General features: G+C 41.5%; 1 protein-coding gene across 2 annotated transcripts in view; it reads right to left on the bottom strand.

Moving 5' to 3' along the window:
* Window positions 1-13,546, bottom strand: part of LOC106578947 (protocadherin-15) — a 332,275-nt gene that overhangs the window by 156,038 nt on the left and 162,691 nt on the right. For both annotated transcript variants that reach the window (XM_014158252.2, XM_045702411.1), the window contains exons 12-13: window positions 8,985-9,191; window positions 3,997-4,131 (exon numbers count right to left, since the gene is read on the bottom strand). In XM_014158252.2, coding sequence (XP_014013727.1) covers window positions 3,997-4,131; window positions 8,985-9,191 — 342 coding nt within the window. The remainder of the gene's footprint in view (window positions 1-3,996; window positions 4,132-8,984; window positions 9,192-13,546) is intronic.

Genomic DNA, 13,546 nt, shown 5'->3' with positions numbered 1-13,546 from the left:
TTAATGGTACAGTACTAGTGGAACTACTGCCATTCTAGAATATGGTATCATGGGACAAGTGTGACTGTGGATTCCAGTTACTGATGTGCTGTGTTGTGTGATAGGGGCTAACGTGATGGTGGGGGGTGAAGAAGAGGGAGAGAATAGGGATAAAGGGAGCGAGCGAGAGACGGAGAGAGAGAGAGAGAGAGAGAGAGAGAGAGAGAGAGCGAGAGAGAGAGAGAGAGAGAGAGAGAAAGAGAGGGACATAGCGAGAAAGGGAAAGAGAGGGAAAGAGAGCGAGGAAGAGAAAGAGAGGGAGAGAGAGAAAGAAAGGGAAAGAGAGAGGGGGGAGAGAGAGAGCGAAAGAGAGGGAGAGAAGAAAGAGAAAGAAAGAACGAAAGACACAAAGAAAGAAAGAAAGAAAGAAAGAAAGAAAGAAAGAAAGAAAGAAAGAAAGAAAGAAAGAAAGAAAGAAAGAAAGAAAGAAAGAGAGAAAGAAAGAAAGAGAAAGAGAGGGAGGGATTGACAGATGTTTTCTGATGATCTGTTGCTTCTGTCCCCAACCAAGGAGGGCCTACAGCATTTCAAGAAGCAAAGAAAGAAACCTTGCTGATATACTGTAATAGTGTCTATGTTTAATGGTACAGTACTAGTGGAACTACTGCCATTCTAGAATATGGTATCAGGGGACAAGTGTGACTGTGGATTCCAGTTACTGATGTGCTTTGTTGTGTAACAGGGGCTAACGTGATGGTGGTGGGGGGGATAGGGATAAAGGGAGAGAGAGAGAGAGAAAGAGAGAGAGGAAAAGAGAGGGAGATAGAGGGAGAGAAAGAAAGGGAAAGAGAGTGAGATCGAGGGAGAGAGAGGGGGAGAGAGATGAGAGGGAAAGAGAGATACAGATAGAGGGATATAATTCAAATCTTAGAATCAACTATTAAAGACTATCAAATCTTAGAATAAACTATTAAAGACTACCCTCTGGATTATCCAATTACCTTGAATGAACTACAGGACAAAATAAATGCACCCAATAACTGGCAAAGTGGAAGCAATTGTTGCTTTTCCTGCTCCCACGTCTCGCCGCCAGTTGCGCAGATTCCTGGTGATGGTAGGGTACTATCGTACATTCTGTAAGAATTATTCGACAGTAGTAGCTCCCCTGACATCTCTGCTCAGTCCCAGAGTACCATTTAAGTGGTCCCAGGAATGTAACTATGCTTTTGAGTCCACCAAAGTGCTGCTTTGTAGTGCCCCAGTGCTTGCCGCCCCCAACTTTGACTAACCTTTTAAGTTGGAGGTAGATGCTAGTATAGTGGAGGTGGGTGCGGTTCTCTTGCAGGAAGATGAAGAGGGAGTGGATCGACCCGTCAGTTTCTTCTCCCGTAAGTTCAACTCGTGTCAGTCAAGGTACTCCACCATTGAACAAGAGACGCTGGCTTTATTGCTAGCCTTACAGTTTGTTGAGCTATATGTGGGCTCCAGTGCCTTGCCTGTACTGGTCTTCACAGACCATAATTTTTTTCTTAGGCAAATGTACAATCAGAACTGCCCCCATATGTGGTGGGCTCTGATTGCACAGGGATACAATATACAGATTCACTATGTGAAGGGTTCGGCGAACGTGAGGTCCGATGCTCTATCACGGGTTTAGTAACTGGGGATGCGTGTTGGTTTTTGTTATTGCAAACTGGGAGTTTGCAGGTTTTGGGATGGGCGTGTTATGTTCCCCAGTTTCTGTGTTGTGGGTTTGTGTGTGTGTATTTCAGGATATGGAATCCTGGATTCCTCAAGCAGCTGATTGGTTGGCCCCCACGATGATTGGAGCTCTGAACCCTCCCTTTCGTCAGGGGAAACAGCTGTCTTCAATTACCAACTCGTTCTACAGCTGGATAAAAGCCAGTGTTCCTTTATCAGGAGGGGAGAGCTTCTTTGATGTCCTGTGTTGGTTGTTAGCCCATGAAAGTTTTTGTTGAACGTATTTTGTAGCCGCTACTCCTGAGGTATGTGTATGCCAATAGGACTTAGTGTTTTTGATTATTGAAATTGTTCCCTTTAAGTTAGTAATTATTCTGTTTTATTTGTTCCTGGGGGGGAAGGGGAACGCACCTTGGGAGTGTTTAGGCAAGAGGCCTGCGAAAATACATAACCCGTAGTATTTACTCTGTCTATGCACACTAGGTAAGACCTGGGCAGACCACCCCCTGTATTTTGGTTAGCACGCCAGGAGGTGTTAAAAGATTAGGTAAGGTAGGAGAGGGGGCTCTAACTTTTTTTGGTTCCGTCCAGCCCCTTTTCCCCACATTACCATGTTAAGGAAATAAATTCCCAGTAAACTGTAATTTTCTCTGCCTCTGTCATCCTTCCCCCGCACCTACGATCAAATACCTTTTTTACTTCACATGGAGTTGAGTTGTAGCAGGGTGTTGCGTTCCCTCCGCCAAGAGGCGTACGTAACAAACCCAAAAAGGCCTGGGATGTTGATGGTATCCTCAATGAAATTATACAATATACAGACAACAAATTCCAATTGGCTATACTTAAACTCTTTAACATCATCTTCAGCTCTGGCATCTTCCCCAATATTTGGAACCAAGGACTGATCACCCCAATCCACAAAAGTCGAGACAAATTTGACCTCAATAACTACCGTGGGATATGCGTCAACAGCAAACTTCAGCAAAACAACAGCAAAAAATCCTCTGCATTAACAGCAGACTCGTACATTTTTTAATTGAAAACAATGTACTGAGCAAATGTCAAATTGGCTTTTTACCAAATTATTGTACAACAGGCCACATATTCACCCTGCACACGATAATTGACAACAAACAAAACAAAGTCTTCTCATGCTTTCTTGATTTCAAAAAAGCCTTTGACTCAATTTGGCATGAGGCTCTCTATACAAATTGATGGAAAGTGGTGTTGGGGAAAAAACATATGACATTATGGAATCCATGTACACAAACAAGTGTGCGGTGAAAATTTGTAAACACACATTTCTTCCCACAGGGCCGGGGCGTGATAAAGGGATGCAGTTTTAAGCCTCACCCTCTTCAACAAATTGGCGAGGGCACTAGAACAGTCTGCAGCACCCGGCCTCACCCTACTAGAATCTGAAGTCAAATGTCTACTGTTTGCTGATGATCTGGTACTCCTGTCCCCAACCAAGGAGGGCCTACAGCAGCACCTAGATCTTCTGCACAGATTCTGCCAGACCTGGGCGCTGACAGTAAATCTCAGTAAGACCAAAATAACGGTGTTCCAAAAAAGTCGCCAGGACCACAAATACAAATTCCATGTAGACACCGTTGCCCTAGAGCACACAAAAAACTATACATACTTTGGCCTAAACATCAGCGCCACAGGTAACTTCCACAAAGCTGTGAACGAGAGACAAAGCAAGAAGGGCATTCTATTCCATTAAAAGGAACATAACATTTGACATACCAATTAGGATCTGGCTAAAAATACTTGAATCAGTTATAGAACCCATTGCCCATTGCCCTCCATAACAAAGCCATCACCTACAGAGAGAGGAACCTGGAGAAGAGTCCCCTAAGCAAGCTGGTCCTGGGGCTCTGTTCACAAACACAAACAGACCCCACAGAGCCCCAGGATGGCAACACAATTAGACCCAAACAAATCATGACAAAACAATAAGCAGCAAGATTTGTGACCTGCCACAAGAAAAGGGCAACCAGTGAAGAACAAACACCATTGTAAATACAACCCATATTTATGTTTATTTATTTTCCGTTTTGTACATTAACTATTTGCACATAATGACATTTGTAATGTCTTCATTCTTTCTGAACTTTTGTGAGTGTAATGTTTACTGTTAATTGTTATTGTTTATTTCACTTTTGTTTATTATCTAGTTCACTTGCTTTGGCAATGCTAACATATGTTGCCCATGCAAATAAAGCCCTTGAATTTAATTGAGAGAAAGCGAGAGAGGGAGGGAGAGAGAGGAGAGGAGAGAGAGGAGGGGTGGTGTCAAGCCAGCCTTACTGTGAATGTGTAGCTGTGCTGCTCTTCACGGTCCACAGGCTTCAGCAGTGTCAGGTAGCGCGTAATCCCTGAAGGTGTCACTGTGAAGATTGTGTTGTAGTTGTCCAAGGATATCTGCAGCATGGGATCTTTCGTCTTCAAGGGAAGGAAAAGAAATGACACAAGTTCACAAACAACTGACTGACTGGATTTGGATTGATAAAAGCAAGGTGATGAAACCTCGTCAGTCAGTTTCAAATCAAAGTTTCAGAGAAGAAGGAAACACATGATAAACACACACAACCGTTGGAAAAAAATACTTTTGACTATCAAATAAGTACATGAAATACGAAAAAAACTGTTTGTCCATGGTGGTGTTGAGTGACAATGTAAATCTACAATTATTATGCAGCTCTATGTACATAGCACAGTGTTACCATGACACTGATGTTGATATCTTTATCTTATTTGCTGAATGCATTACAACGAATACTAAGGATGTTTTGTTTTCAATGCGCCATCTGTCCACAGTATCTGTATAGCTGTGTTGCGGGGTCTGTTGTGCCAATCTAAACATGTTTCACAATGTTAAACCCCACATCTCTACCTAATCCATTTGAAGTTCTGCAGGGCTTTGTAGTCCTTGTGTCACGGAGCAACACAGTACATGTACGAACACAGACTAGAAATGAAGAGTCCAGCCTCATCCTCCACCCACCCCTGCAATAACACAATGTATATGTCTGAAATAGCACTATATATTGTGCACTACATTTGACCAGAGCCCAATGGGAATGCCTATGGTCCCTGGTCAAAAGTAGTGCACTATATTGTGAATAGCTTGCCATTTGAGAAGCAGCCAGTCCTTTTAATACTAGACTGGTGACAGACAGACTTGACTGCCTTCATTACTAATATGCACTCCTCAGCACTGTGGATATTGTTGACGCTGCTTTCAGTGGATATCGAAGTTACGCCGGACAGAGCGAGACATAAATAAATTCAACTGCTGCAAATAAAAGTGATTTGAATAATAATCACCCCAGACACTTAACAAACGGCTCTGTGTTAGTACAGGTCTCCCCTCCCATCGCCACCGCTCAGTGGGAGATGACACAGCTTCCATCAGCATGGGGTTTCCCCAAAATAATCCAAGTCACACGGGCCTGCTCCAGATGGGCATGTGAGAAACAACTCCACTGACTGTAGGGACCACTAAACCCAGAATGCTCACAACCAGAGCCATATATCTGGAGTATATACAGTACCGGTAAAAAGTTTGGCACACCTACTCATTCAAGGGTTTTTCATTCTTTTTACTATTTTCAACATAGCAGAATCATAGCGAAGACATCAAAACGATGAAATAACACATATGGAATCATGTAGTAACCAAAAAAGTGTTAAACAAATATATTTTGGATTCTTCAAAGTAGCCAGCCTTTGCCTTGATGACAACTTTGCACACTCTTGGCATTCTCTCAACCAGCATCCCCTGGAATGCTTTTCCAACAGTCTTGAAGGAGTTCCCATATATGCTGAGCACTTGTTGGCTGCTTTTCCTTCACTCCGCAGTCCAACTCATCCCAAACCATCTCAAATGGGTTGAGGTTGGGTGATTGTGGAGGCCAGGTAATCTGATGCTGCACATCACTCTCCTTTTTGGTCAAATAGCCCTTACACAGCCTGGAGGTGTGTTGGGTTATTGTCCTGTTGAAAAACAAATGATAGTCCCACTAAGCGCAAACCAGACGGGATGGCTGCAGAATATGTGGTAGCGATGCTGGTCAAGTGTGCCTTAAATTCTAAATAAATCACAGACAGTGTCACCAGTAAAGCACCCCTACACCATCACACCTCTTCCTCCATGCTTCACGGTGGGAACCACACATGCGGAGATCATCCGTTCACCTACTCTGTGTCTCACGAAGACAATGCGGTTGGAACCAAAAATCTCAAATTTGAACTCATCAGAACAAAGGACAGATTTCCACTGGTCTAATGTCCATTGCTCATGTTTCTTGGCCCAAGCAAGTCTCTTCTTCTTACTGGTGTCATTTAGTAGTGGTTTCTTTGCAGCAATTCGACCATTCACGCAGTCTCCTCCGAACAGTTGATGTTGAGATGTGTCTGTTACTTGAACTCTGTGAAGCCTTTATTTGGGCTGCAATCTGAGGTGCAGTTAACTCTAATGAACATATCCTCTGCAGCAGAGGTAACTCTGGGTCTTCCTTTCCTGTGGCGGTCCTCATGAGAGCCAGTTTCATCATAGCGTTTGATGGTTTTTGAGACTGCACTTGAAGAAACTTTAAAAGTTCTTGACATTTTCTGGATTGACTGACCTTCATGTCTGAAAGTAATTATGGACTGTTGTTTCTCTTTGCTTATTTGAGCTGTTCTTGTCATAATACGGACTTGGTATTTTACCATATAGGGCTAACTACTGTATACCAACCCCTACCTTGTCACAACACTACTGATTGGCTCAAACGCATTAAGACGGAAAGAAATTCCACAAAATAACTTTTAACAAGGCCCACCTGTAAATTTAAATGCATTCCAGGTGAATACTTCATGGTTGAGAGAATGCCAAGAGTGTGCAAAGCTGTCATCAAGGCAAAGGGTGGCTACTTTGAACAATCTCAAATATAAAATGTATTTTGATTTGTTTAACACTTTTTTGGTTACTACATGATTCCATGTGTGTTATTTCATAGTTGTGATGTCTTCACTATTATTCTACAATGTAGAAAATAGTAAAAATAAAGAAAAACCCTGGAATGAGTAGGTGTGTCCAAACGTTGGGCTATGTTCTTATGTAAGAAGGATTTTTGTTTTATGTGTATCGGGGTTTGTGGTTAATGTTCTATGTTCGTTCTAGTCTTTCTATTTCTATGTTTAGTTAATGGGGTTGACCTTCAATTGGAAGCAGCTGCTCCTCGTTGCTTCTAATTGAAGGTCCTATTTAAGAGGGGTGTGTTTTCTATGGGATTTTGTGGGTAGTTGTTCCTTGTTTAGTGTTTGTGCACCTGACAGGACTGTTTCATTTTGTTCTTTTTTGTATACATGTTTATTTTTGTTTCTCCTTCTTCAAAATAAAAAGAAGATGAGTATACACATTCCCGCTACGTTTTGGTCTGACCCTTGTGACAGCCGGGAAGAGTAGCTGTTGCCTTGGCAGCAGCTAATGGGGATCCATAGTAAATACACATTTTGATAAGTAGCCTATACTAGAGAAATGTGAAATTTGAAATGAAATAATTTTGCTAATATGGGTGATTGTTAATGGAACAATTGATGGCTGCAACCATCAGACTAGTAGAAGTAGTTTAAAGGATCATAACCAAAAAACTGGTGCACCTTAATGTTATAAACGCATCATTCTATTCATCATTATCGCTTCAATTCAGGCAATTTATCACAATATAGATTTCTGTCCATATTGCCCAGCACTACAATGTAATAAACACCTCCATGTACTGTGGGGAACCTTTTCCTACATTACTACAAGCTTCTCAGGTTAGAGAAAAATAGATCACTTCAAAGACTAACCAAGCTGGCAAAAAAATGGAAACAACAATCAATAAAAAACACGAGTGAAGCAGAAATGCAAATATGAGAATTGGATAGTTTAAAAAGAGGCGGATCAGTAGAAAAACAGACGAAGAGAACTTCACATTAATAATCATGCAGCACTAATGCAGCAGCTAAAACATACGGGCTGATCACCAGGGATGAGCTAAAAAAAATAGGACAAACAAAAGATTGAACAACCTTCTCAACTGAGAGATGGTGATAAAATGGCTTCAAAACTAAAAAGCCATGTATGTTTTTTTGCTGATTAATTCCTATAGTATCATCTTGAAAGAGCAAACACCTTATTTGCAGCTGACATACTTGGATCATGGAACTGTATCTAGACTAGGGGTTATATCCTGCCTGTTTGGCCCTGTCCGGGGGTATCATCAGATGGGGCCACAGTGTCTCCTGACCCCTCCTGTCTCAGCCTCCAGTATTTATGCTGCAGTAGTTTATGTGTCGGGGGGCTAGGGTCAGTCTGTTATATCTGGAGTATTTCTCCTGTCTTATCCGGTGTCCTGTGTGAATTTAAGTATGCTCTCTCTAAATCTCTCTTTCTTTCTTTCTTTCTCTCTCTCGGAGGACCTGAGTCCTAGAACCATGCCTCAGGACTACCTGGCTTGATGACTCCTTGCTGTCCCCAGTCCACCTGGCCGTGCTGCTGCTCCAGTTTCAACTGTTCTGCCTGCGGCAATGGAACCCTGACCTGTTCACCGGACGTGCTACAAGTCCCAGACCTGCTGTTTTCAACTCCCTAGAGACAGCCGGAGCGGTAGAGATAGTCTGAATGATCGGCTATGAAAAGCCAACTGACATTTACTCCTGAGGTGCTGACCTGTTGCACCCTCGACAACTACTGTGATTATTATTATTTGACCATACTGGTCATTTATGAACATTTGAACATCTTGGCCATGTTCTGTTATAATCTCCACCCGGCACAGCCAGAAGAGGACTGGCCACCCCTCATAGCATGGTTCCTCTCTAGGTTTCTTCCTAGGTTTTGGCCTTTCTAGGGAGTTTTTCCTAGCCACCGTGCTTCTACACCTGCATTACTTGCTGTTTGGGGTTTTAGGCTGGGTTTCTGTACAGCACTTTGAGATATCAGCTGATGTAAGAAGGGCTATATAAATCAATTTGATTTGATTTGATGACTAGACAAACACTTGAATCAACAGTATGTACTGTAAAAAGATCAGCTCTCGACCTCTCTGCACTCGACCTCTCTGCTCTTGACCTCAACATGATCGCAAACTCTCTCATCAACATCTACAGCAGTCTTCCATAGAAAGATTGTGTATAAATGAAGGAATGAATGAACAAATGAAGGAATGAATGAAAGAAAGAAGGAACAGATGAATGAATGAATGAATGAATGAATAAACAAATGAATGAATTGATGAAGAGACCGGTCAGCTATGAGGTCTTACCTTCTCAATGTCGTTGTCCAGAACATTGATCCCCAGAGCGGTGGTGAGGCTGGCGTCGGTGAACACTGTGGTACCCACTGGTGCTGACTCGATGATGAAGCCCTGGTACGTGGTCTCCAGGAAGAATGGTGACTGGTTGTTCTCATCCAGAACCTCGATGTGGAGGTTAGCAAATGCAGGCAGGGGGTGGCCGTTGTCCTGCTCTGCCTGGAAAATATAGAACAGGGTGGCGTTCATTAAGGCACAGTGTATACATTTTTGTGTTCTTATTGGACACAAAACTATCCCAGATTCACTTTTTTTCTAAAACATTTTCCCCCTAATTAACTACTCAAAATGTGCATGTAAGCAGCACTGAGATTTTGCACAAGTAATGCTTGGTTCATGGACTAAACTTTCCAAAGATAACTGATAAAAACGTGATTGAATCCAACAAGGATACAAAAAAATAACCAATTGGAATGACATTTGAGAATACCAAAGTGTGATGTTTATTGCTTTGTAATTCTATTCCTTTCTAACAAACATGGAAGTAGACTGGAGACTCATTCATTGTAGAGGCGTTTGTTTTATTCTCTCCATCAGTCATTTCGATCCAATCTATGGTCAATCAGTACAGTTGTGTCAATAGAGTAATGAAACCGCCTTGCAATTATTGATCATGACAACAAAGAGGGAGAGGGGTGTCTTCTGCAGCTCTTAGATAAAAACCACTGACTGGTGATGAAATGAATGCCTTCATCAACCAGCTGAATGTTCCATAAAAGACCTAGCCTTCAAAGGTGTTGCCAATATCCCTCCACCTCCATGATTGCCTGTATTCAGAGGCTCCACAAAATCAACTGTCTTCAGTTCCATTCACTGACTGGTCTACCAGACAAAATACAGAAAATAAAGAAATGCTAATTTTCCCATGCATCAAAGTGTCTAGCGTTACCCTGGGGCTATGTCACTCACAATTATATTAGAATATTATATCATTTCAATGAGTGAACAATATGCCTTCTAATTGCACTTTGATATGTATGTGCAGGGTAAGCTTTGTGTAACAACAATCTGACATTATTAAAATCGGACATTCTGAGAATAGTAACTTTATGTCATTGACTGAAATAAAAGTGATTATATAGGGGGTGGCAGGTAGCCTCGAGGTTAGGTTCGGAGGCTGCTGTTTCGAATACCGGAGCCGACAAGGTGAAAAATATGTTGCTGTGCCCTTAACTCTAATTGTCCAAAGGTCACTGTACAATTGTGACCCCCATTCCCTGCGGCTGTCTCAGGGGGATATGCAAGAAACATCTCCATTACACGCTTCTGTAACAGGGCAAATATAAGCCCCCCCCCCCAATTTAAAATACAATATATTATTAATTGTCCTTTGATGGTACAGTATGGTTGTTGCTGTCGATTTTAAAATAGCATTTTGTTTACAGTGCCTTCAGAAAGTATTCACACCCCTTCACTTTTTCCACATTTAGTTGTGTTATAGCTTGAATTTAAAATAGATTAAATTGAGATTTTTGCCACTGGCCTACAAACAATACCTCATAATGTCAAAGCGGAATTATGTTTTTCGAAATTGTGGCTAATTAATAAAAAATGAAAAGCTGAAATGTGTTGAGTCAATAAATATTCAACCCCTTTGTTATGGGAAGCTTAAATAAGTTCAGGAGATAAAATGTGATTTACAAGTTACATAATAAGTTGCATGGACTGTGTGTGCAATAATAGTGTTGAACATGATTTTTGGATGACTACCTCTGTACCCCACACATACAATAATCTATAAGGTCCCTCAGTCAACCACAAAGACCAGGGAGGTTTTCAAATGCATCACGAAGAACGGCACCAATTGGTAGATGGGTAAAAATTTAAAAAAGCAGACATTGCATATCATTTTGAGCATGGTTAAATTATTAATTACACTTCGGATGGTGTATCAATACACCAAATCACTACGAAGATACAGGCATCCTTCCTAACTCAGTTGCCGGAGAGGAAGGAATCCACTCAGGGATTTCACCATGAGGTCAATGGTGATTTTAAAACAGTTACAGAATTAAATGTCTGTGATAGGAGAAAACTGAGGATGGATCAACAACATTGTAGTTACTTCACAATACTAACCTAAATGACAGAGTGAAAAGGAGGAAGCATATATATCCCAAAACATGCATTCTGTTTCCAACAGGCACTAACGTAATACTGCAAAAAATGTGGCAAAGCAATTCACTTTTTGTCCTGAATACAAAGTGTTATGTTTGGGGCAAATCCAATAAAACACATTACTGAGTACCACTCTCCATATTATCAAGCAAAGTGGTGACTGCATCATGTTATGAGTATGTGTCAAGGTTGTCGTAGAGAGGAGCTGACCAAAGTGCAGCGTGTGTGTTGTTCCACATTTTATTTATACTGTGAAACTATGCAATACATAAATAAACTGAAAGACAAAAACAACAAACCGTGACGCAGAGGTGAAACAAACACTACTCAAAAATAATCACCCACAAAACCCAGGAAGAAAAACCCCTACTTAAGTATGATCTCCAATTAGAGACAACGAGGACCAGCTGCCTCTAATTGGAGATCATCCCAAACAAACCAACATAGAAATACAAAACTAGAACCTAAGAACATAGAAATAGAACACATAGAATAAACCCCCCTGTCACGCCCTGACCTACTCTACCATAGAAAATAACAGCTTATCATGGTCAGGATGTGACAGTATGCTTGTAAAAATTAAGGAATTGGGAGTTTTTCAATATAAAAAAATTATGGAATGGTGCTAATCACATGCAATATCCTCGAGGAAAACCTGGCTCAGTTTGCTTTCCACCAGACACTGGAAGATGAATTCACTTTTCAGATGGACAATAACCTAAAACACAAGGCCAAACCTACACTGGAGTTGCTTCCCAAGAAGACAGTGCATGTTCCTATGGAAAGACCTGGAAATCGTTGTCTAGCAATGATCAACAACCAATTTGAAGGATTTTCTTAAAGAATAATGGGAAAATGTTTCCCAATCCAAGTTTCGAATGCTCTTTGAGAAATGTTCAGAAAGATTACAATTCTAATCACTGCCAAAGGTGATTCTAACATGTATTGACTCAGGGGGTTGAATACTTATCTGATGAATATATATTAGTGTTTTATTTTTCAGGAATTATTTACAAATGTTAGAATGTTTCTTCTACTTTGACATTACAGGGTATTTTATTTAGATCGTTGACTAACAATGACAATTAAATCCATTTTAATCCCACTTTGTAACAACAAAATATGGAAAAAGTCAAGGGTTGTGAATACTTTATGAAGGCACTGTAACTGTATAATTTTGCTGTCAGTTTTGAATAATATGCCCCACGCACAATCAACCAAAACACTTGTGTTTCTGTGGAACACTAAATATTATTTTCAGTTATATTTTCAATAAAATCTCAAGGTTACTGCATCAAACACCATCCTCGCCTCTGAGGCCATGTCTTGTGATAACTCAACATGGAAGCCAAAGTGTTAAGTGAGTGACAGCATGGTCTCCGTTCCTGGCTAGAAGAGTTTGTAACTGTGTATATATGAATAGCAATGTCTTGTGTCAAAAGCACTTCACACCTCCCTGGTGGGGGAATATTAAGTCGATTGCCCCCCCCCAACTAAGATCAGATTCTATAACTGACACCCGCGAGCAGCGATCATATCAAAAAGAATGAGAACCAAATTTAAACAAACAGAATTTAAACAAGCAGTTACTGAAACTATTAAATCTTAGAAGTGGTCCATAACCAAATGCATACTCTGCAGTTTCATTCAATTACAGTGGTGGTAGAAAGCGTTGGATGACGGACTCCATATACTCAATGAAGGGTGATTAACATGTAGGTCATTATCATCTCTCAAACCAATCCGATAGTCAGTCACATACACGTATCAGTCAAATCCAGTTCAAATATGATAGTCATCATAAAAGTATACGTCTCTGTCCACCGGACAACCAGCTGCTCCTTCCCCTCCATTCTGAGACATTTACATTTACGTCATTTAGCAGACGCTCTTATCCAGAGCGACTTACAAGTTGGTGCATTCACCTTATGATATCCAGTGGAACAACCACTTTACAATAGTACATCTATATCTTTTTTTGGGGGGGTGGGGGGGGGTGGTTAGAAGGATTACTTTATCCTATCCCAGGTATTCCTTAAAGAGGTGGGGTTTCAGGTGTCTCCGGAAGGTGGTGATTGACTCCGCCGTCCTGGCGTCGTGAGGGAGCTTGTTCCACCATTGGGGTGCCAGAGCAGCGAACAGTTTTGACTGGGCTGAGCGGGAACTGTGCTTCCGCAGAGGTAGGGAGGCGAGCAGGCCAGAGATGGATGAACGCAGTGCCGTTCTTTGGGTGTAGGGACTGATCAGAGCCTGAAGGTACGGAGGTGCCGTTCCCCTCACAGCTCCGTAGGCAAGCACCATGGTCTTGTAGCAGATGCGAGCTTCAACTGGAAGCCAGTGGAGAGTGCGGTGGAGCGGGGTGACGTGCGAGAACTTGGGAAGGTTGAACACCAGAC

This window comes from Salmo salar, chromosome ssa19, assembly GCF_905237065.1.
Source record: "Salmo salar chromosome ssa19, Ssal_v3.1, whole genome shotgun sequence".
In the NCBI taxonomy this organism is placed as follows: domain Eukaryota; kingdom Metazoa; phylum Chordata; class Actinopteri; order Salmoniformes; family Salmonidae; genus Salmo; species Salmo salar.
Note: the sequence above shows the minus strand (reverse complement) of the source record. Positions and strands in the feature narration are given on the sequence as shown.